General features: G+C 41.7%; 2 protein-coding genes across 4 annotated transcripts in view; one reads left to right on the top strand and one right to left on the bottom strand.

Moving 5' to 3' along the window:
* ATG5 (autophagy related 5) overlaps positions 1-23,563 on the bottom strand; it is a 117,912-nt gene extending 94,349 nt beyond the window's left edge. The window contains exons 1-3 of one of the 3 annotated variants that reach the window (XM_075554716.1): positions 23,298-23,563; positions 12,170-12,335; positions 1,228-1,355 (exon numbers count right to left, since the gene is read on the bottom strand). In XM_075554716.1, coding sequence (XP_075410831.1) covers positions 1,228-1,355; positions 12,170-12,277 — 236 coding nt within the window. In that variant the 5' untranslated portion in view covers positions 12,278-12,335; positions 23,298-23,563. Of the gene's footprint in view, positions 1-1,227; positions 1,356-12,169; positions 12,336-22,952; positions 22,972-23,297 lie in introns of those variants that run through there. The other 2 variants (XM_075554714.1, XM_075554715.1) reach the window with 2 other exon arrangements.
* The window catches only part of CRYBG1 (crystallin beta-gamma domain containing 1), a 281,201-nt gene continuing 278,769 nt past the window's right edge, over positions 23,169-25,600 (top strand). Inside the window, exon 1 of the mRNA XM_075554713.1 lies at positions 23,169-23,657. Coding sequence (XP_075410828.1) covers positions 23,650-23,657 — 8 coding nt within the window. The 5' untranslated portion in view covers positions 23,169-23,649. The remainder of the gene's footprint in view (positions 23,658-25,600) is intronic.

Below are 25,600 nucleotides of genomic sequence, written 5' to 3'. Positions count from 1 at the left end.
TTCAATGGGTGTGTGTTAGAAGTAGATTTTTCTTCCGCAGCACCTTCTGGGTAGACTTAAACAGCCAACATTTCGGTTCGGAGCCAACTACATTAACTAACTGCATTGACGACGCACAGCTGTAGCTATCTTGCGAGTTCACTTTTTGTAAGCTACCCATCCATACCTTTCCCTTCCTTCCCTCCTTTCTCTCTCTTCCTGACTCTAGCTCCTCTTATACTTAAGCCACCTTCTCAATCCAAAGCCCTCCAAATCTTTTAAGGAAAGCATCAGAAAGCATTTGTGTGCTCCATGCTGCCTGAACTCTAAAAACCCAAACAGAAAACATTAAATAAGAACCATGTCATTCCTTCCCAAGACCACCTCAAAAAAGTGAGACGTAACCCATAATTCAATACAAAATATCATCTCAAATGTTTCTGGATCCCTATGGAAAATCTACTCCTTTGGGGTCTATCCTAGTACAAGGTGAGAGTTCAAAAAGTTCACTCTCCTTGTTTATAATATTCCTTGAAGTCAATTCAGTGGCACTAGTTCAATACCTATGGCTTCTCTTATTTGTCTTATATTTCTTGGTTTTAATAGTCGTAGATCCAGAGAGCACGTCTAACTTTAATCTATTTGTATTCCTCACAATTTCATTTAAATATTGTCTCAGTCTGTACTTTTTTCATTCAACCATATTCATATGGAAGAATTTCAATACCTTGCTTTATTTTAAGAAATATTCTCTCTGTAATTCATCCAGGTTTATTAAATATTTTGGTAGTACAAGGAATTGAATCCTCTGCAATAAACTGAAAGAAATATCATCTGTATGTAGATAAGCCCAGATTTAAGACTTACTCGTATTCTCAATAAAAAATATAAATTATTTTTCAAAAAGGGGATCCAAATATTTAATGGACCAAACATATACAAGGTGTGCCTGCGGCAGGAAGTTTGAAAGATGTCATTGTAGGTTCTGATCTGTTTATAAAGATCCAGTTGTACACCAATATGATTGTGTCTTATAAAAGAAACCACTGTTGAACTCACATGAATCTGTTTCGTTACCCACACATCCAAACAGAAGGCAAAATGTTTTTCAAGTTAATATTCTGACGATAGCAGCGAAACCAAGCATCTTTTGCTTTGCAGACACTTGTTCTTACAATTGATTCTGGGCACTATCTTTTAAACCCTAGCATGCACTCCATGCTCAATAGTGCAGAAAAACTCACTCACCATTTCAGTGGTGTGCCTTCATATTCAAACCACATCTCACTAATGTCTTCTTGTCTCATCACCTTCTGAAAGTGCTTTTTCACTTTGTCTGTTACCAGCGTCAAATAACTTACTCTTGGCAGAAGCAACTGAAATGAAAATTTGTAAGACCATAATTACTTATTTATTTTTTCAACACACACACACACACACACGCACGAAGAAGGTTTGGGGATTTAAAAGAAAATAGTCATTTTGCAGTATTTTCAGTATTCAACACAAAAGCAATTGTTTTTGAGAGAAAATTAAAGAGCTATTTTAAATTTTCTATGGGGACATTAATTTAAGTACAGTTTACAGAATAAATGCCTAGAATTAACAAAATAAACGTATCTATAGTCTTCCTGTAAAACTTACAATGTAATCAGTTGACACACTACATAAGACAGTTACAACTTCAAATAACTTTAACTTAAAATAATCCCACTGAGCTAATACAGCTATCTTAGGGAGCAATTTAGTCCTGATATTTGCCTTGACAAATCAGGCCTTCTCGGGACCCTCTCTCATGTATTTATTTAGTTGTAATGGAGAAGAACACCAAGACACGACATACTTCTGTATGAGGGTAAAATAAAATGGAGGTGGAAAAATATTTATAAAAAGTGCTTATCAAAACACTTGGTGGCAGCAATAGAATGGCCCTCAAGAGTCAAGCAAATTTTCATTAGATGTAAAATAAAGGCCCACGAAGAAACGGAACAGAAGGATGGTGTGACGGGAAAACAACATGCAGGTGGCAGTTCCACAGCTGTGCCCAGAAAGACTAACAGAAGCAAAGAGGCGGAAGAGGCCTGGAAACATGGACGACCTAGAAATGGAGGAGAAGGGTAATTATGAACGAAGAAAACGAGAGGAGGAGGAGGAGGCTGAACCACACAATGAATGCAACTAACGTCGCTAAACTCAACTTGAAAGAAATGTTGAAATGGGGTGGGGATAAAAGGGAGTTAAAGTAGAGATGAACACCTTTTGAGCTACACATTTAAATCTCCAAACTGTCATAGAAGTACAAGCTTAGGGTATGACGCTGGTGATTCACATGAGCAGCCAGAGCAGACCAAGCAGACACACATTCCCGCGTCTGTGCCCTTTCCAGTAGGCGTTGCAATCATCTCCTATTTCCCTAAGCCTTCCCCTTTGCTGGCATCAACTGTTTAGTTCTTCTCTCAGCACCTTTGTTAATCTAAACCCACATCAATCTCAATGCTGCTTATTCGGGGTGATGTCTTTTGACGAGCAAATCAAATAGAATTTCGGAGCTGGCAAATATACACAGAGAAATATTCTGGTTGAAACAACTGGGAATTAAACACTGAAAACCAAGAAACAGGCACTAGGGCGAAGGGTCACAGAAGTGTGGGCAGAGTAGTAGTCGGCATGCTCTGGTATATGCAGAAAGATACTGGTGCTGTGAGCAAGCTCTTGGTAGTAGTGTGCTTTCAACAGAACACATGTTCCTCCTTTTAAGAAAGCAATGATTATGAAAGAAAAAGGAAATCAATACAATCGACACATAGGAAAAAACACCACTGGATGTTTTTACAGGCAGTATCACCTCTATTTTGCAGGCAGCTTAAATAAGTAACTGGCCAAAATTAAATGCTATTCAATTAAAGGCAAAGGAAAAAATGTGTGAAAGTCAGAAATGTCAGAATCAAAATTAATGTGACAGACATCTTTAAGACAGAATGGTGAATTAGCTGTTTTTTAAATGATTATATTGGGGCTTGTACAGCTCTTATCATAATCCATACAGACACCCGGTGTGTCAAGCACATTTGCACTTCTGTTGCCATCATCATTCAAAACATTTTCTTTCTACGTGAGCCCTTGGTATCAGCTCATTTCCCCCTCCCTCATGAACCCTTGATAATTTATAAATTATTATTTTTTCATGTCTTATACCAACTGCTGTCGCCCTTCAATCACTTTTCTGTTGTCCATCCCCCTGAGAGGGGGATCTGTTTCCCCTTTCCCTCCTGATATCGCTGGTATTATTGGTCCTAAGGGGCTTATCTGTCCTGGATTCCCCGGGTTTCCAGTTCTTATCTGTACCAGTGTACATGTTCTGGTCTAGCCAGATTTGTAGGGTAGAATTGTCATGATAATGGGGGGGGGGGGAAACATTAAAGAACTAAAGGAAACGTGTATGTTCTATCAGTGCTATACTGCACCCTGACTAATTCTTCTTGGCTATTTCTTTAAGTAGTAAAAATTATTGGTCTTTCATATTATCAAATCCAGAATGTTGACTTAAAAGGACTTTTGGGCATTAAATAATCTATTCTGGGGCCAGTCCCAATCCCAACTATGTAGACAGTCGCCCATCCCCACAGAAGAATTTACTTCAGAGGACAGCACTGAAGCTACAGCTCAGGGAGAGGGACATGTCTGATCAGAGCACACAGAAGCAAATGAAGGAGGAGGAAGAGAGAGTGGAGCATATCCTGGCCCACCAAGCCCTGAGGACGATATTCATTGTTCAGAGCAGCCCATGCACAGAGAGCACCATAGGGCTGTTCCCACTACATGGCACAATGTCCCTGGCCGACCCATAGTGCTAAGGGAGACAACACTGGAGAGACACGGTGTGGGAGCTGACCCCACCACACTGACCAAAACAATAAGGGCATGCAACAGAACAGCAAGAGGAACAGAGAAAGGAAGTCTCCAGGGAATACCAAAAATTAACTTTCAGGCCAGGGTGTGGCACCGCCTCAGACACCAGAAAACACTCCTAAAGGTCAACAAACAGACCTTGAACCATTAACAGGCATTTCTTTGTCAATGGTTTTGTTATTGTTTTGATGTCTGTTTTTTGTTCCTATTGTTATCTTTGCAGGTCTACCTAGATAAGATATGTAGGTCTATCTACATAAGATAAACAATCTGGAAGAGAAAACAACGGACAGATGGTTCTGGAGGACATGGGAGAGGGAGAGCGCAGGGTGTTAACAAACCCAGGGATAAGGAAACAAATGATCCAAAATTGATGGTGAGGAGGGTGTAGGCCTGGTAGGGCTTGATCAAGGACAATGTAACTGAGAGGAATTACTGAAACCCAAATGAAGCTGAACATGATAGTGACACAAGAGGTACGTAAAAGGAAATAGGAAAGAACTAAGAGGGAAAGGGCATTTATAGAGGTCTAAATACAGACATCTACATATGTAAATATATTTATATATGACGTGGGGACATAGATCTATGTACATATATTTGTAGGTTTAGTATTAAGGTAGCAGATGAACACTGGGCCTCTACTCAAGTACTCCCTCAATGCAAGAACACGTTGTTCTATTAACCTGGCATTCCATGATGCTCACCTTCCCAACACGATCACTGAAGACAAAGCAGGTGCATAAGCAAATGTGGTAAAAAAAAGTTGATGGTGCCAAGCTACCAAAAGATATAGTGTCTGGGATCTTAGAGGCTTGAAAATAAAAACATGGTCATCTAGCTGAGAAACAACAAAGCCCACATGGAAGAAGTACACCAGCCTGTGTGATCACGAGGTGTCCATGGGATCAGGTTACCAGGCAGCAAAGAACAAAAAATCATATCATTGTGAATGAGGGGAAATGGGGAGCGGGGACCCAAAGCCCATCTGTAGGCAACTGGAAATCCCTTTACAGAAGGGTTGCAGGGAGGAGACAAGCCAGTCAGGGTACAGTATAGCACCAATGAATGCTTTAATGCTTTCTCCCCCCCCCAACTATCATGATCCCAATTCTACCTTACAAATCTGGCTAGACCAGAGGATGTACACTGGTACAGATAAGAGCTGGAAACAGAGAATCCAGGACAGATAAACCCCTCAGGACCAATAATGAGAGTAGTGATACCAGGAGGGTAAGGGAAAAAGTTAAGGGAAGAACGGAGGACCTGATCACAATGATCTACATATAACCCCCACCCTGGGGGATGGACAATAGAAAAATGGGTAAAGGGAGACACTAGACAGTGAAAAAATAATAATAACGTATAAATTATCAAGGGTTCATGAAGAAGAGAGAGTGGGGAAGGGAGGAGGAAAATGAAGAGCTGATGCCAAGGGCTCAAGAAAAAAGAAATTATTTTGAGGATGATGATGGCAACAAATGTACAAATGTGCTTGACATAATGGATGGATGGATGGTGATAAGAGCTGTACGAGCCCCCAATAAAATGATTTATTTTTAAAAAATCTATTCTGTAAAAATGGTATTTAAATGAGGTGGAGAGGCTTATAAGGAAGCTACATCTCCACTAGAGTATTAAAGTCAGTTCTTAACTTTAGAGATTACTGTCACATGCAAGTTAAATCAAAATTGTTGAGGAACTCAGTGATTTTTTGGAAACAAAACCTTAGTTAAAATAAGAACATAAGACTGTAAGGTCCATTTAGACAGAGCGTTTTGCTAATTTTGTGTAGTGCGACAGCCCCAATGCCTAATAGCATCTGTTTTATGTAGCAACCCCAGTGCTACGGATTTGATTCTGAATCACAGCTTCCCTATACGTGGAGACACATTGCTCCCTAAGGTTTCTGAGACGGTAAGTCTTTTCTAGACAGAGCAGGCAACCTTTCCTCTCTCAGAGCTGCTGGTGGGTTCAAAGTGCCGACCTTGTGGTTAGCAGCCCAATTCTTCGTCCACTGCACCCCCAGGGCTGCTCTGTACATCACAGACACACAGTAGACGTGCCGAAGGTAAAGAGGGTCAAGAACTCAAAACACGGATTTTATACTGAAATGCAGTTAGCTGCTTCTGGTCGAAATTAGCCTGTGGTAGTAACCTCACTCACTCAAAATGCACTGCCTTCAAGTCAATGCTGACTCACTGCAAACCCCTGTGGGTTCCTGAGACTGTAACTGTTTATGGGAGTAGAAAGCCCAGTCTTTCTCCTGAGGAGCTGCTGGTGGTTTTGAATTGCCAACCATGTGGATCACAGCCCAACATACAACCACCGTACGCCACCAGGATTCCATGTAGTAACCTATAGTGCTATAAATATACAGGAGCACAATGTATCTAGTAATCATTTAAATGGAGCCGTGAAAAGATACCATCCTGTTGTCAATAGCCTCTGGCTCCTCATCTAACACTGGTATAAAGTAGCAGTGACTCTTTTCCCTATACACCATTTGGAAGGAATATTGTACACAGTTGTATAGAATGTGTATGTTTCTTTAAAAGTAACTTGTAGCATTATTTCTTCATACTAAATCCCTTTTGTGTCCAACAATTTTAAATGATAAAATTAGAGATTTACTAATTTAGGACAAAAATCTAAATGAAATGTATTAGAATTCCTCTTTGTCCCAATGTGTGAGGTATCATATTAGCAATAGGAATAAAACACTGAATAAGGCAGACAGTAAAAAAAAACAAAACCCTCAACATCAAGTTAATGCCAACTCATAACGACCTTACAGGACAGTACATAGCTGCTCCTGTTAACTCTTTACAGGAGTAGAAAGCCCAGGCTTTCTCCTGAGGGGCTGCTGATTTCAAACTCTCGATTTTGCGGATAATACTCCAACCCGTAACCACTATGCTAACAGGGCTCCTTAAAAATGTCAAATAATGCTAAGAAACAAACGACAATTCAAAAAGAGGTGACAGGCGTGACTTCTGTAGACCTAGTTTGAAAATGCAGCTACAGTGAATAAACAAATCAACTCAGGACCATTGCACTGATGTCAACTCAAAGTACTACCGCAGGCAGGGTAGAGCTGCCTGTGTGAGTTTCTGAGTGTTCACGGAGTAGCTCTTTCTGTGGGGGAAATAGGGAGGAGGAGGCAGTGCGCACAGGCAACTTTTCCAAAAACCCGGGCTGGAAATAAAACTTGGTGGGGATAGATCAGGGGTCAACAGAGGATAGGCTTATTCTAAATAAAAATGTGCTTAAATATGTCTGCAGTTCTTTCAGTAATACTGTCAGTTGGATGCGATCTTTTAAAAAAAGCCCAACCAAAACACCGCCCATCCTGCACCATCCTCCAAAGCGCTCTCACGTTTGAGCCCGTTACCACTGGCACTGGGTCAATTTATCTTGTCAAGGTTCGTCCTCATTTTTGCTGTGCCTCCATTTCACCAACCATGTTCTTCTCCAGGGACTGATCTCTCCTGAAGGGAGTCTAACCATCCTTGCTTTTAAGCACTCTGGCTGTACTTCTTCCAAGACAGATTTCTGTTCTTTGGGCAGTCTATGGTACTTTCAATATTCCTTACCACACCATATTTCAAATGCATCCATTTTCTTCAGTCTTCCTTCAACATCCAACTTTCATATGCATGAGGAGAAAGAAAATACCATGGCTTAAGTCAAAATGACATCCTTGCTATTCAACACTTTAAAGAGGTCTGGTGCAGCAAATCTGCCAATGTGATACATCCTTTAATCTCCTGGCTGCTGCATCTACGAGCAGTGATTGTGGATCCAATCAAGATACGATTCCTAACACCCTTCTATCTTTTCTCCATTTATCATGATGCTACCTACTGGTCCAGTTGTGAGGATGTGGGTACTTTTTACATTGAGTTGTAATCCATACTCAAAACTGCAATCTTTGATCTTCATCAGCAAGTACTACAAAGTGCTCCTCGCTTTCAGCAAGCAGAGTTGTGTCACATGCACATTAACATGCCTTCCTCCAATCCTGATGCTGTGTCCTTCATAAAATCAAGCATCTCTAATGATCTGCTCAGCACACAGATTGACTACGCATGGTGAGAGGATACAACCCTGACACACGCCTTTCTTGAATTTAAACCACGCAGTGCTCCTTTGTGTTGTTTGCACAGCTCCCTCTGGATGCATACACAGGCAGGTTCCCGTGAGCACAGTGCAGTGTTCTGCAATTCTCATTCTTCTCAAGACTATCCATGCTTTGTTATGCTCCAGAGTCAAATGCCTTGGCATAGTCAATAAACACAAGTAAACACCTTTCGGGGATCCTCTGCTTCAGCCAAGAGGCATCTGGCATCAGCAGAGCTCTGCTGTTCCCCACCCGCTGAATCTGTCCTGAACCTCTGCAGCACCCTGTCAATGCACGGCTGCAACCCTTATTGGATGTTCAGCAACATTTTATTTGCATGTGCTCTCAATGACATTGTTCTGTATCTGTGCCTTCTTTTGGTTCACCTATCTTCGGAATGGTTACAAATATGGACTTCTTCCAGTCAGTTGGCCAACTAATTGTACTCCAAATTTCTTGGTACAGACTAATGAGTGCTTTCAGTATTCTTGAGTTTGTTGAAACATTTCAACTGGTATTCCATCAATTCCTGAAGCCTTGTTTTTGGCTAATGCTTTTAGTGCAGCCTGGACTTCCTCCCTTAATATCATTCTTGCCCATATGTTGGGTTGAATATCAACTATTTATTTTTGGTACAGCGACTCAGTGCTCTTTCCACCTTCTTTGGATGCTTCTTGCACCATTCACGATTTTGCCCATAGAATCTTTCAGTATGGCAATTTGAGACTTACATTTTTTTAGTTCTTTCAGTTTAAGATATGCTGTGTGCTTCCTTTTTAGATTTCTAACTCATGTCTTTGCACATGTTATAATATCTCACGCTGTCTTCTCGAGCTCCCCTTGGGAATTTTCTGGTCACTTTTTTCTTTTAAACTTCATCTTTAGCTACTTCATGATTAAGAGGGAGTTTCAGAGTCTTTTCTGGCATCCACTTTGATCTTTTCTTTTTTTCTGTCATTTTAGTGACCTTTTGCTTTCTTAATTTATGTTCTTGATGTCATTCCACAGCTCATCAGGTCTTCTGTCCACAGTGTTCAAAGCATCAAATCTGTTTTTGACATGTTCTCGAAACTCAGTGGGAAAGACTCAGGGTCATCATTTTTCTCCCGTGGACTTGTTTGAATTTTCTACAACTTCAACCTGAACTTACTCAAGAGTAATTGATGGTTTGTTTCAGTCACCTCATGGCCTGATTTTAGCAGCTAATATTCTGCATCATCTCTTCACACAGATATATCAATTTGATCCGTGTATTTCATCTAGAGAAGTTCACATGTATAATCAGTCCTTTTGTGTTGCTGAGAAAAGGTTTTTTTTGCTAGGAATAAGTCATTGGTCTTGCAAAATTCTATCATGCGGTCTCCAACTTTGTTTCTATAATCAAGACCAAACTTCCTCCTTTATTCCCACCTTTGCATTCTAATCACTAATATCAATCCATCTTGGTTACATGCTTGATACACTTCCAACTGAATACATAATTTGTCAATTTATTCATCACTAGCTTTAGTGGTTGGTGTATAAATTTGAATGACAGTTGAATTGATTTACTTGTATTGGGATAGACACTGTCCTATCAGAGCACATTATACTTCAAAATAGATCTTGAAATGTCCTTTTTGATGATGAATGAAACGCTATTTCTCTTGTCATTCATTCTCAGCATAGTTAACAGTATGATTTCTTAATTCGAAATGGTCAATACCAGCACATATCAGCTAATGCCTAGAATATCTGTACATGTTCCATCTAATTTTTAGAAACTTCCAATATTCCTGAATTCATACTTCGTGCATTCTAAATTCCAATTATTAATTGATGCTTGCAGCTGTTTCTTCTCATTTTGAGTTTTGCCCCATCAGCAAATGAAGGTTTTACTCCTTCAGGTTTCAGTTCATGCCCATCACTATGGTTGACTCTCCTTTGAGAATGCAGCTGCTCCTCAGTCATTTTTTTAATGTCTCTGACTCGAAGAACTCATCTTCCAGTACTATCCCTGACAATGTTGTGTTTCTATTCATTAGGCTTTCCATAAATGACAATGTTTTGCTGCTAGCTATAGGGTTTTAGTTGGGTAATTTCTCTGAAGTGGACAGCCTATTCCTTCTTCATGATCTGTTCTTAGTCAGGAAGCTCTGAAGAAATATCCCATCACCACCAATCCATTTCTAGTTTGCCATGTCCTCCCTGGATAAACAATACCATATGGACCTGAGACACAAAAGAAGTTGAATAAATGTAACTAAAAATGGTTTGTCTCTTTGCCAAGAAATAGGAAAGATACTATCTATCATCTCTGACTAACTGGTACATAAGCTTGGATTATATGCAACAGGACTTTAAAAGTTCATGGAAAATTCCACTGTCTTTGAATTCCATTTTTTCCATGAACTTTTTGAAGCCCCCTATAATATACACTTGTGGGGGGGGGGGAAGTACACTGAACTCAGAAGACATTTGAAACTCTTTTGGAATAGTGAATCCATTAACTCAAACTAACAAGTTATACAGACAAGGATCCCTGGTGGTGCTATGGGTTAAGCACTGAACTGCTAACAGCACCACAGTTCAACCAGTCACTCACTGTTGCCTGGGAGAAAGATGAGGCTGTCTGCTCCTGGAAAGATTAACTGCCTCAGAGAACCTAACGCAGCATTTAAAATTTACCAGGGCGCTTCAAGAGTGTGTGGAAAAACAGAATTGAAAGAAAATGGAATTTTGCCAAAACTTTTTGAAGACTTTTACATATTCTAAACATATATGTATGAGGGGGTATGCAAAAGAAAACTGAAATTCTCTTTTCAAAGATATGTATTGAAATTTGTTTTACAAACCAACCATAGTGCCTTCAAAGTACTCTCCAGTACACTTAATATATTTGCCAAACCTGCGATTCCAATCTTGGAAAATTTTTCAAACTCATCTGTTTGGATGGCTGACAGCAACTCCGTTTTTTTCTTCACCTCTTCAAAGTCGTCAAATTAATGTCCTTTCAAGTCCCTCTTCATTTGCAGAAACAAAGGAAGTAGCAGGGAGCAAGGTCAGGTGAGTAAGGTGTGTGGGGCAAGAGAGGCATGCTGTTTTTTTGCCAAAAACTGGCACACTGAGATGGCTCCTTGAGCAAATACGTTGTCATGGTGGCAAAATCAGTCTCCCATCTGCCACAAATCAGGCCCTTTTTTGTTGCACACTGTTACGCAATCTTTTAAGAACCCCTAAATAGAAAGCTTGATGAACAGTCTGACCTGGTGGAAGGAACGCCAAGTCACACCACTACCAAATTGATATTATCATCCATTCAGGTTCAAGAAGTTGATGGACGTCCAGAACGAGGTTTGTCATCAATTGACATTTCACCTTTTATGAAATGAGAAAACCACTCATGCACTGAGTTTTTCCCACAGCGTTGTCCTTGTGGACGCTGTGTTCAACACCACAACAGTTTCTGTAGCATATTTCCACAAGCACAAAACATATTTCACAGCTGCATGCTGTTCTCTTAAATAGGCCATCACAAAAAACAAGGCTCGAGTGATGGTGCTTTCATGAAAAAATTCACTGTGACCAGAGAGAATCTTCCCTAGCGATGCCACTGGGTGCACTAACTCAAGAGTGAGTTGCTCAGTGCTGGCCTAGTGGGGAAAATGTGTGAAACTTCCGTGGTACCACCCATTTCATGGTATCACGAAAGTTCCACCCAGCAGTTTTCCCCTTTTTGGAAGGGCAGGGGGGAGTACCCCCTCATATGTTCACTACATAATACCTCAATGAACATATGAATGAATACACACACATTCAAATGTTCACTGAATTATCCAAAGTTGCTTGGAATTACCTATAAACAACAGAATTATATCTAGGTACAATCCATTATTTTCAAAATTGCTTCCCGTTACAAAACATTATAAAGTTTGACTCCAGCATGATTTGTTACTTATGCGTAAGAAAAAGGAAGTCATGAAAATGCCACATCCATATGTCAACCATGAGCTTTTCCTCAGGATGACAGGATAATAGATGGTTTTTCTTTTGGGTTTATCATGGTTTCCTAATTTTTCCCATAATGGGACTATGTTTTAATCATATATAAAAATACAGCTTCTATTTTTACAAATGGTCCAAGTTAAACATCCCCTTTACTATTATCCACATACTTACATAATACGGTTCTGCTTCCCTTTCAGTTATCTCATCCTGATAGAGTGTGAAGCAAGTTGGAATCCGCCCAAACCACACATCTCGAAGCACATCTTTGTCATCTGTCATTCTTCCAGTGGTTAAAGCAGTACATACAAGCTAAATTCTATTTTCAACCAAAGCCAAACTGGAAAGAAAATAATAAAGAGCATTAATAGGATCCTTGCAAGATAAGCTTGCTTGTGAAGCCAAGAAAGATTACAGGAAAGAAAAATTATGTCACCAGGATAAATCACTTCCCAAATCTGATTTATCCGGTAGAATAAATAAAGACACAGTATCAGAAATTCTAAATGCAGAGCAATGACTTGTGTAAAGGACCACAGAAGTGAACCAACTCAAAATTACCTGTGTATGCAAGTACTGGACTTCTGCCAAAGTGATCCTTTATCAATATCCTTCTCAAGTTCCAGAATGAGTCTACTTCTTCACTAAAATGAACACTTCCCTGACTCTCTACTGAGCCACAGAGCCAGCTCCAAAGGATCTGACTTCTTCAAACAGCCCTGCTCCAGATAGGTATCTATCTGTAAGAATACTGTATTTATTATTCATTCATTAATTTATCTATTAGTTCATCCTGTCCACAATTTGATCTTACCAATATAAGTACAGCCAGAAGTTTCCTTACACAATTTGGACATGCAATCAGGAGAGAGCATCCCCGAAGGAGGACCTACTAGGTGGGTTGACAGAGGCGGCTGCAGCAGCAGATGGACGACAGTCCTGCAACAGCCGGCTCAAACACAGCACCAACTGCGAGGACGGTGCAGGACTGAGCAGTGTTTTGTCAGGTGTATGTGGGGTCACTAGGAGTCGGAATCGACTCAGTGGCACCTAAAAACAAGTTCTAGGCTTATTTTCAGTATCACTGACCCTCCAAACTCCTGGCTCTGTGTCCTCCTGCCCCTCTTTGCTCTGCTCTTCCCCACCTATTCAGTCCACAATTCTCTGCTCCAAAGAAGTGCTTTTCTTCAGACTTTTTAAAAGCTTTATTTCCTATGCCATCAATATAGCTTTAAATCTGCAAACAGACTATAGTAGAAAAACATGTTTTTGACTTCTGTAATATCCAAGTGTCTTCTGGTATCAACAATCTACAACTAACACCATAGTATACTAATAAATGTGGAAATCGCATAGTTGATAAAAATTGCTTGAGTTAAGGAATCTGAATACCGAGAAGCAGTATCTTCATTCTTGCCCAAATAATATTTCCTACCTTTCAAAGGGCTAATTCTTAATTTATCAGCATGTGTGGGAGTTCCAAAAAGTTTGTGGAAAAATGTAATTAAATCTTTCCACAAACTTTTAGAATCCTCCTTGTTATATTTGAAACACTTTAAATAATAGTTTAGCCAAAATCAATTATTAATCTTTTCTTTTTTTCCCTTCCATTCACCAATACCAATAAATGACTGCCTCGTGGCGCTGTGGTTACATGCTGGGCTGCTAACCACAAGGTCAGCTGTTCAAAACCACTACCCCCTATGTGGGAGAAAGATGAGGCTTTACTTCCATAAAGAGTTGCAGTCACAGACACTGACAGAAGAATTTCTACCCTGTCCTATAGTGTTTCTATGAGTCAGAATTGACTCGATGGCATTAAGATAATTGAGATACAAGAGAAAAATTCAGGTAGAGTTTTAAACTTTGAGTTAAAGGGGCTTCAGAAAATTGATGTATTTTAACACTTTAGAAGTCAACTGGATACATTATTATCTACAGATAATTAAAACTGCGATAAATTTTAAAGTGTCCAAACTCACAAAACGCAGGATAAGAATCCTGGTTCCTTACATATGAGGGCTGGAGGTACAGGGAATCCAGGGTGGATGATACCTTCAGGACCAAGGGTGTGAGGGATGATGCTGGGAGAGTGGAGGGTGAGTGGGTTGGAAAGGGGGAACTGATTACAAGGATCCACTTGTGACCTCTTCCCTGGGAGAGGGACAGCAGAGAAGGGGGGAAGGGAGACACCGGATAGGGCAAGATATGACAAAATAACGATGTATAAATTACCAAGGGCACATGAGGGAGGGGGGAAAGGGGAGGGAGGGGAAAGAAAAAAAAAGAGGACCTGATGCAAGGGGCTTAAGTGGAGAGCAAATGCCTTGAGAATGATTGGGGCAGGGAATGTATGGATGTGCTTTATACAATTGATGTATGTATATGTATGGATTGTGATAAGAGTTGTATGAGTCCCTAATAAAATGTAAAAAAAGAAAAGAGGAGAAAAAAATGATGAGGGCAGACTGTATACATGTGCTTTATACAATTGATGTATGTATATGTATGAACTGTGATAAGAATTGTATGAGCCCCAATAAATTGTTAAAAAAAAAAAAAAGAATCCTGGTCCTTTGACCAAAACCACGATCTTTACTCATAAATGTCACTATTTCAAGCAAAAGACAAAAATGCAGTCAAACGAACAGACCTTCAAATTCAAGCAACATACTCAGTTTCTGCACTCTGAAAATTACAAATCATACAAAATCAACTCACTGCACACAGGCAAGATTTCTTAATACAGCAGTGACTTACTCTTTTTGAATAAATTTATTAGTGGCGGGGAATAATGAAAATGGGAATATTAGATGTGAGAATTAAGTGAATACTTAAAACAGTACATACCATTGTGGCTATCATAATTTACCAAAAGCAAAAAAAAGAAAATATAGTCTTGAGAACTATATTAAAATAATAAAGATTTCCAGAATTTAAGAATAAACACAAGTATTTCATATTATAATTTTTAAAATGTATTTTGTTGTGCACACAACGAAAGTGCATTAAAAGCTGTGGGACCCACCACCATCTTTGGGAAGGTGCCACCTTTAAAGTGCCCCATTTTAATGTTATGTAAATCACCCTCACTTTGTAATGATTGAACCCTTCAAACCAAAACCAAACTCACAGCCACCTAGTGGATGCAGACTCATTGTGGCCTACAGGACCAGGCAGAACTGCCCCTGTGAGTTTTCAAGACTGCAAAACTCTATGGGGACGGAAAGCCTCGTCTTTCTCCTGAGGACTGGCTGGGGGTTTCAAAATACTGAACCTGTAGAGCCCAACACATAAGCACAGTGCCAGCCAGGGCTCCAGACTCAGACAAAAACAAACTCGCTGCCACTGGATAGACGCAGACTCACAGTGGTCCTATTACTGCTTCCAAGACTAAATCTTCACGAGTAAAAAGCAACACTATTCTCCCATATTGAAACCCTATTCACAATAAATTCATCACAATCACCTAACTTGCCGTACACACAGCTTATGAGGGATACCCCACCCCCAAACCAGATTTGATTGCCCCCAAAGCTATGCATTTTAATTTCTTTACAAAACAACTTTATTATCATAAGTAATATCCGTTACACTTAATATATTTGTCAAATCTGCTATTTCATTCTTGGAAACATTTTTCAAACTCATCTGTTTGTATGACTGACAGCACCTCCCTCGGGTTTTATTTTTTTCTCTTCACCTTTTCTACATTGTCAAATTGCTGTCCTCTCATGTCCCTCTTCATTCACGGAAACAAAAAGAAGTCGCATGGAGCGAGGCTGGGTGATTAAGGTGCGTGGGGCAAGAAAGGCATGCTGGTTTTCCCCCCAAAACTGGTGAACTGAGATGTCTGCGTGAGCAGGTGCATTGTCATGGTGGCAAAGCCAGTCTGCTACAAATGAGGCCTTTTTTGGTCACACACAATTACTCAATCTTTTCAGAACCTCTAAATAGAAAGCTTGATTAACAGTCTGACTTGGTGGAATGAACTTCAAATGCATTTTCATCCGTTTGGGTTCAGGAAGTTGACAGATACCCAGAACGAAGTTTGTTATCAATATTTCACCCTTTTTGAAACAAGAAAACCACTCGTACACTTGAGTTTTCTTCATAGTGCTGTCCGTGTAAGCTGTGTTCAACATCATAATAGTTCCTGCGATATTTCCCACCCCCACCCCTACCCCCCCCCCCCCGCCCGAACAGGAAACAGAATTTCATAGCCTCATGCCATTTTCTTAAATTGGTGATAACAAAAAACAAAGGTCAAGCAATTCACTGTGACCAGAGAGAACCTTCCCAGGCAACGCCCCTAAGTACACTAAATCAGGACAAGTTGCTCAATGCTCACCTAGCAGGGAAAAGGTGTGCTATGAAAGCTCTGCTGGGCCTTGCAGTGTTGTGGGGGGCTTTAGGGTACCACCTGGTATAACACTGAAAAGACTCTAATCTTTTCTTGCACTAAAGGTAAATGAGAACTGCATGTCCCTATTCCACACTGATCTCCTTCCTAATACACCGTCTGCCTGTACCCATCCTATCATGTCCTTTCCATGGCTGTTTATGCAGGGGTGCCTTCCCATCCTGTCTTCCAACTTGGTCATCCTTCAGGACTTCACTCAAAATAGTCTCTCTTCTAGGTATGGCTGGGGCAGAATCAATAGCTTCTGCAGCGTTTCCTCATTGTGCCCTATCTTTCCTCTAGCACCGCATTTAGAAGCTTATTGGAAAGACAGTTATTTGCCAGAGCCTGGAATGCATTCCTTTGAGCTAAATGATCATGTTTCACTTTATCTCCAGCTCCTGGCAGAGGCTGGAGCATATGAAGAACCAAGCAAAATCCCACAAAATAAGGTCACAGCAGGTCAAGTTGGGTAGCATTAATTATATAATAAAGGATTATATTGTACTTTAAATATCAATAAAAACATTTAAAATCACCTCATGGAGTAGCAATACCGGGAGGGTGGAGGGAAGGTGGGGTAGAATGGGGGAGCCAATTACAAGGATCTACAAATAACCCCCTCCCTGGGGGTTGAACAGAAAAAGTGGGTGAAGGGAGACATCGGACAGTGTAAGATGACAAAATAATAACTTATAAATTATCAAGTGTTTATGAGGGAGGAGTCAGGGAGGGAGGGGGGAAAATGAGCTGATGCAAGGGCTCAAGTAGAATGCAAATGTTTTGAGAATGATGACGGCAACAAATGTACAAATGTGCTTGACACAATGGATATATGTATGGATTATGAGAAGAGTTGTATTAGCCAATAGAATTATTTTAAAAATCACTTCATGAATTGCATACAGAAAATACAATACATATATTGCATTTACATATATATTGTAATATTTATATTTATGGGGGGGGGTGAGGGGAGATGAGCTGCTACCAAGGGCTCAAGTAGAAAGAAAATGTTTTGAAAATGATGACGGCAACATTATGAACAAATATACCCGGGGACACAATGGATGTGTGTGTGGATTGTGATAAGAGCTGTAAGCACCCCTAATGATTTTTAAAAAGAAGATATGAAATAATAATATATAATTGATCAAGGATTCACGAGGGCGGGAGAGTAGGGGAGGGAAAGGATAAAAAGAGGAGCTTATACTAAGGGCTCAAGTAGAAAGTTTTGGAAATGATGACAACATATGTACAAATATGCTTGATACAACTGATGTATGGAATGTTATACAAGCTGTAAGAGCCCCCAACAAAATGATTTAAAAAATAAAAATCTCTATGCAAAAAGAAAAGAAATGCAATAAATGTAATACATATATTGCTATACAACAATATACAGAAAACCTATGTATGTTATAAGTGAATTTGGGATGGAGAGGCTAGACTTATTTTCTAAAATCTTCTAATAAACAGCAGAGCCAAGCTGGAGGCCACATCCTTCCCTAGGTTTCCAACCTCGTACTCTTCCCATCATACTCTATCCATCAAAGTCCCTTCCGGCTCCCCAATGACTAAAGGAAATAAAAACCCTCACTGCTATCCAATCCATGCTAACTCAGAGACACCCCAACCCCGGTGGGTTTTCGAGGTTGTAATAGTTTTATGAGGACAAAGTCCAGTCTTTCTCCCTCAGAGCTGCTGGCAGTTTGGAACTGCCAACCATGTAGATTGTAGCCCAACACGCAACCACTACACCAGCAGGTTAAAATTAAATGCTACTTTGCACGAATTTCTGTAAGTGAAAAAGGAAACGAAATGTTAATACAGCCTACGGTGCTCAGAAGAATTTTTACAAATACAGGTCCTGAGGAATGAGTAAAATATGGACCAAGAGAGGATGACAAACAGTCCAAGGAAGGAAACACAGCACCAGCAAAGGCAAGTGGTAGGCAGAGTAACGTGCATGCCAGCTGGAGGGAAAATCTGGGATGGGTACAGTAGCACATTTCCCCCAATCATGAATGACAAAATTATGCACAAAAGACCTGGCCCAAAATATGCATGCATACACATCTTATGACTTTTCCCAAAGTGAATTTCAGACTCATTCACCCTCGTTCAATAGCCCCCAAAAGTTATTTTTGATCCTACTTGTCTAATAAAGGTAAAAGCCATGGTATAAAAGTCATGGAACAAGTGTGACATTACCCTGGCTATCAGAGAATAAATCACTCAAACGACAGTTGTTCTGGGGCAGCTCACAGCTGGGACGAAGAGCAGAATTCCTTGTTGCCTGTTAGGCCTCATGGCCAGGCCAGGAACAGAGCAGAGCCCAGTGAGCAGGCTGGTTCCATGGTACGTGGGGGGATCCTTGCCCATGCCTGCCCAGGTCCTCTGGTTTGGGCCCCACATGTAGGGCAGCACAACGCCCCTGCTCCTCTGAGTCCCAGGGGGCAGGCGCCAGCACAAACTATCTTGTCAGAGCAAGGGATATGTGACCACTCTGCCCTGACAGTCTCACATTTGCCCTGTTGTCTCCACACAGAAGCCAGCCAAAGAGCGAGGCACAGCACTGTATACCAGCCTGTCCTGTCCACCAAGGTGCTCATTCGTCCCACCCCCTGGGCTGGGGCCAGCAGCCTCTGCCCAGGAGTGTTTTCAAGGAGGAACAAGTGATTTCTCCCAGCAGAGTAGGAATGAAATCCTGCCAGGAGGTCAACGGGCGCCAAGCTGAAGGTGTAACATTTAATATACTGGGCATGGAGGGGCGCGGGGGGAATGATGCCATCAACACATGCAAAAGCAAGGGTATATCGCATTTATGGAAATAGCAAGCCAGGGGGCAGCAGTATGCACAAACATGGCATATGCATAACTCCTCTCTAATGTGTTCTACTATGACAGGAGACTCTAGGCAAGTCACTTTATGTCCTATGGCTCAATTTTCCTGTGAAATGGTAAACTCGATGCATCAGGCTGTTCTAGGGAGGAAATAGAATATATTAAATAAGACACCGTGCCAAACATAGGCCATTAGTCCATTGATGCCAAATCTGTAGGAACAGAACAAACGGAGTCTGTGGAGGTCTCAACTTCTACCAACCTGAAGAACCCACAAGGCTTCCTAATGGGGAAACAGAAACAACGAACTGGAAGCAGCAGCCAGAATGAGCACCTGGTTGGAGAGGCTAGCCACGAAGCAATTTTAGCAACTTTGGTATAAGGTCATGAGTGGCTGACCTAGAGTATAACTAATGGATTAGTACAAAAAGATGAGCCTTTTTATAAAGAGTACCTAAATCTTGGGGGAAATTACTAAGGGATAAAGAACAAAGCTATAGAAGCTGATACAGGCAATGGAGTAAGGGGCACTGGAATCGGAATTACATGGATTCTAACTCGCCATTACTGCTTACAAGCTGTGTGTCCTTGGAAAACAATCCTGGCCTCCCTGAACCTCGCATCTGTAAAGAATTCTAATTTCATGGGTCAATTCCAATTCAGGGCAGTCTCCCATGTGTCACATGAATTGAACTTCATAGGTTTTTCAGTGGCCTTTTTCAAGGGACCTCTGAGCCTTTGCTTAGCAGATGAGTGCATTCATTTCCTGGTAGCACTGTTGAGTAAGAGTTGGTCAGCTTACCTGCAATGTCAACATGCAAACCCACCAGCTGCTCCACAGGAGTAAAGATGAGGCCACCAAAGAGTGAGGCACTGCACATCGTACAGACGTCCAGTCTCAGAAGCCCCAGAAGGGGCACTGAAAGTCCAATTTCAGAGGGCTGATTACTACACTGGTATCTGTTATTAATACATGGTTTCAAATGTTTCCCTGGCCCCTCTGTCTGAATACTACACACCAATTATCCCTCTGATCAACTCTTATCTAACAGTTTAGTATCAGCTCTTTGGAAAACTTGTCCCTAGCCAGCATCCAGTCTAATTACTTCTATAACAGCACTTAACCCAAAGTACTGCAGTTCTCAGTTTATTTTATCTAGCCCTTGTTCCCTCCTACACTGAACTCTTACTGACAGCAGCCACTGAGTCGAACTCACCTTTGTATTGCTAATATTTACATATTAGTACAGAACAGTCTCTAAAACTTTTCATTAATGACTGAAAAAAGTAACTCGAAAAACCATACTAACTCACTGTCAAGCCAATCCCATTTCATAGAGACACAACACAGTAGAAATTACCCCATAGTTTTCAAGCCTTTAAATCTCTATGGAAGCCGACTGCCACATCTTCCTGCCCTGGAGCAGCTAGTGAGCACAAACCTAGGCCTTTTGGTTCACAGCAGAGCTCTTTCCGCTCTTCGCCCAGGGCTCCTTTTGAAAATTATACTCATGGCAATGGAGTCAATGCTGTCTCAAAGTGACCCCCTGTGGGTTCAGAGGTGTAGAAAGCCCAGTCTCTCTCCACAGGAGCTGCCAGTGGTTTGAACTGCTGACCATTTGGAGTCACAGCGCAACATAGAACCAATATAATACTGAAAGAACATTGCTACCTAAACTCGTTTCCTAATGAATATAATCGTGTTTTAAATTTAAAGGTCGTTATTTTAGAAATTTCGTTCTCTCTCCAATGTTACACTACATCATCACAACCATCCATCCAATTTAAAGATGATGTTTTATAAACATAGAACTCCAACTTGTAACACAATCTTATAAAAAAGCAAACTTCTTGAGAGATGGGGCTGTGTCTTCTTGACTGCTGTATTTCTGCACCTACTTTAGTGCCTGAAATAGAGTGGGTGTCCAAAACACTTGAACAAATCAAGTCACTTTTTAAAAAAGGCACAAAACATACATACTATTTAAAATAAATACATAATACTCCCTATAACAAAGCTAACCTTATAAGGCATTTTTTGTTTGTTTCTTTGCTGACAAAAAATCCCCAACTACTTAGAAATTCATGTATTAAGTACCAACTATAAGTAAAATTGTAAATATCTAGAAACTATCTATGTTGGCTGGTTTCCCTTTAAATTTATGACACTGACCTCCATAGTCCATTTATTCTGCACTACCTTAAATCCAGGCACTGGTGGTGTGGTGAGCTCCACATGGGGGTACTAAGGTCAGTGGTAGGAAACCACTAGGAGCCCCCAAGGAGCAAAATGAGGCAGTTTTGGAAACTTACAGGTGCAATTCTACTCTGTGCTATAGGGTCACTGAGTGGACAGTGAGTTTAGTATTTTTGGTTCATACTTCCTCCTCCATTTTACATCCCCTTCTTTTTCCTCTCTCAGCTAATGGTCTTGCTTCCTACCATGCTACAATGGATCAGTTTAAAAATTTACTGAAAGGTCTCCAACAGTGGGTGGGGAGTGTGGCATTAAAGATTGCAGTACTCAGAACCCACTCACTCCCTCAAGCATCTCTCTTATGGCTTTACATTTCATTTACCTATTAACAATTACTACACTCACATCGTCAACCCAGACTTCCCTAATATACTTGTGTATATTGCTACATCCATTTGGAAATCTAATAGCACCTTAAATTTAACATGCTCAAAACTGAACATAGTTTCAGATCTTCTCTGCCCCATTCCCAGTGTATTCTTCTCCACCTTACTACGTGCTAACTCCATTCTTGAACTACAACCCACTGTCAGTAAAACTATGGTCTACAGCAGGGGTCCTCAAACTGCGGCCCACGGGCCACATGCAGCCCACTGAGGACATTTACCCGGCCCGTCGGGTGTTTTTGCCCCGTTTTGTTTTTTACTTCAAAATAAGATGTGTGCAGTGTACATAGGAATTTGTTCATAGTTTGTTTTTTTAACTATAGTCCGACCTTCCAACGGGTCTGAGGGACAGTGAACTGGCCCCCTGCTTTAAAAGTTTGAGGACCCTGGTCTACAGTTTCCAATGGTTGTTTTGGGGGTACTTTATTGCCGGGCCTTTCTTCGTCTCTGGGTGGGCTTGAACTGCAAACCATTTCGTTACTAGAGTAGCTGTTAAATCTTTTTCTTCAGGCCACAGAGTTTATAATCATCTACACCTAAGTTAGACGTGTAGCTTAGAAGCAAATCTAGAGCCAGAACATTTCTCATCACCTCCACTATTATCGCCCACATCTGCTCCTGTAAAGATTTATAACACCTGGGTAATGAATTCATGTAAGTGGGTTTGGCTGGGTTGGAGTTCGTACTATCCTCAGGCACACTTCTTGACCTACACATTGAAAATTCCACTAGCAACTAACTTCATCTATGGAAATCAAAACTGGTTCAGTTCACAGCCAAACGCAATCCGTCCTGAGGAAGTAAGTTAAGTTCTGGAAGTTCAACTGCCTTTCAGCAGCTCTGAGCTCTGATTTTTGCTGGATACGCAGTGCCTCCCCATGCCTTAGAAAAATCTAGAACCCATCCACATTTCCGAGGTTCCTCAAATTCCGAGACGATGAAAATAACCTAAAGTGTAAATAAAGTATGTGAAAGCGCCTGGCCAAGAGAAAAATGGCTTTAACGTTAAATATTAAGTAATGATCGCCGTTGACAATACAAATAGCGTCTGAGAGAAATACCCACCGAATTCGGTTAGAATCGGACTATGCACTGGAGCCGATTAGTTTAAATAACTGCTCCACCTCATAAATACAAGTCCGAAACTAAACTCCAGCGCCGGCGATAAAATCCTGGGTTTCCTACCTCCGTCGGGGACAGACATATTCCCGGGAGAGCGCACAGGCCACACCCTCGGCGGCGGCTTCTGGCCAGCCCCACCTCTGCTCCGGGAGCCACCTTCCCCCGCCATCACAGCCCCGGGCAGCGCTCTCCCCGCCGGCCATTCTCGCTCCTTCCTACCACTACTGCCCGGCCCTTGCGTCTCCCTTCAGGTAGTTCCTCAAGCTGAGGGGAACCGGGACACCCTACCCGAAGCGCCGCCTCCGTCTCCGGCTCTCCGCAGCAGTCGAGGCGCCTGCGTCCCGGCGCGCGCGGGGAGGCAGTGCTGGCGGCCGGACACACTGCCTGCAGAGGCGCGCTAGTCCGGAGTCCGAGCCTGCGCAGCCGCAGAAGGCACCGGCGCGGAGCTCGCTGCCGCGCCCGCTGCACTTCCGCCCTCCGGGAACCAGCGGACACAACCGGCAGCGACGCCGAACGCAGGCACCTCAAGGCAAGTCCAGTCACCCTCGGCGCCCGGAGATGACGTCACGAGACCTCACGCGGCCCGCCCTCCGCCCTTCTAGTTCAGCTCAACCCGGCGAGAGCGAAGCCACGCTCGAGCATGCGCAGGTAGAGCCAGGCGCTCAAGGGGGCGGGGCGGGGCGCTCAAGGGGGCGGGGCGGAGGGGCGGGGTCAATCCCTTGACCATCTCAAAGCGTGCGCTTTCCGGAGTGTTTACCCCTTGGTGTTTGAAGAAATTGATGTATGGTTCTATTAGAGCAGTGAGTCTTTAAAATACTGAGACACTGCCTTACTTGGATTGAAACAGCTTTCTCCCCCGCATCACATAATATTGATAAAATGTTGGGTTGTTTTTTTTTAACGTTGGTTTTCAAAGCGTTTTCACATTCACGGTCTCATTGATTGCCTGTCGCGGCAAGCGTGAGCAGCGGCGTTTAACAGAAGAATGTATCTACAAACCAAAACCAAACCCGTGCCACCCAGTCCAACTTCCTGTGTATTGCTTAGGAAGAGCACTCAGTCTAGAAACGAAAACTCATGACACCGCGAAGGGCTAGGCAAAATAAATCTTGTCCTGATTAAACTGTTGTCTTTCAAGACAACCCCTAAAATTTTCCCAACGCACCCTTCACATAGTTACGAACAATTCTAAGGGGGAGGGGAGAAGTGATTTTACCCACCTTGTTCTGCTTCGTTCAAATTTGTGGTTAGATAAGGTCTGAGTTAAAAAGAAATTATCTAGGTGTTAGACATAGTGTTAACCATGTGACTTTAGTGGTTAAACTATACCTTTTATAACCTTTCCCTTTTGCCCCCTCCCTTTTTTTTCAATACTCTGTACTTAGGACTATGTTTTTAAACATTCCAGGAAATTCTTAGGCACCTGTAGCCCCATCTTCCTGCCACTGTCAATTTTGTGAATGTGAGCCAATCAGGCTGTGCCCCCTTACCTGTAACGCTCCTCCTTATCAACCTCTGATCCTGTGACTTCTCGGAGCACTCAGTCAAGATCTCCCCCGCTTCTCAAAACACCCTTTGTCTTTAAGGAAACTCCTTGTTTCGTTTTCCTGTCTGAAAATTAATCAGTTTGCTTCTCAAGAGTGTTTGCGTTAGACGTCCTAGAACCAGTTAACTTAGTTTCCCTCTTCATTGCATGTGCCGCGCAACATAATGTGCCTAATACGGAAGTTCTGTACTGAAGACACAAAACCGATTCTTAATTATTGGTAAGAGTTGGAACATCCTAATAGGAGACAGCAGAATTCTTTATTAAAATGTATCTTCGTGGGGCTTGTCTAGTACAATGTTTGTACAAATAGTACCAACGGTGAATCCCAATCCATTGGTGGGTCATCCAATCAATTTAGTAGATCAGCAGAAATCATTTCTTTTACAAAATCCAATACAAATGGTCCCAAGGAAGTAGTGATTAAAGATGTCCCATATGTCCAACTTTTTCAAAAGGCCCTTCCACTCCATTATCCCTAATATCTACGACCACGTCTCCCTTCAGTATCTTCCTTCACGTCCAGGGCTCTGCAAGTCCCTGTAACATCTCACAGAACTCACAAAGCATGACGCACATAGTTGTGGGGGCCAGTAAGTCCTAAATCCAAAGTTCTGACGTCCATCTGGAGCATCTCCAGCTTCCACCAAGCAGGGGAGGTGGTGAAATCAAGCCAGGTTATAGGCCACAACTCTAGCCCCAAGAGGCAGTTCTGTGCCAGAAACAAAAATGACAGCAGGTTTGCCGTGCTCCGTCAGGAAGGGGAGGTCACAAACACAATGGCTTTGGTGGAGGTGCAGTTTGTGCCTGCTGCAGACCATGCCCCCAAGAAAACAAAGGGCAATGACTTGATTCACTGCTTCTAGTCAGGTGGAGACTTAGAATAGCTCCCACCTGAGGCCTGTTTATTAGCAGAACAGAGTACTCGCTCCAAACTTACAACCACGGACACAAAAACAAACCATATTATTTACTGAATTTTAATTTTAGCATTAGTGGATGTATACTAGGTGTGAGTGTGAGACATATTTCTCAGAATGAATAA

Source organism: Tenrec ecaudatus, chromosome 7 (assembly GCF_050624435.1).
Source record: "Tenrec ecaudatus isolate mTenEca1 chromosome 7, mTenEca1.hap1, whole genome shotgun sequence".
Lineage (NCBI taxonomy): Eukaryota > Metazoa > Chordata > Mammalia > Afrosoricida > Tenrecidae > Tenrec > Tenrec ecaudatus.
Note: the sequence above shows the minus strand (reverse complement) of the source record. Positions and strands in the feature narration are given on the sequence as shown.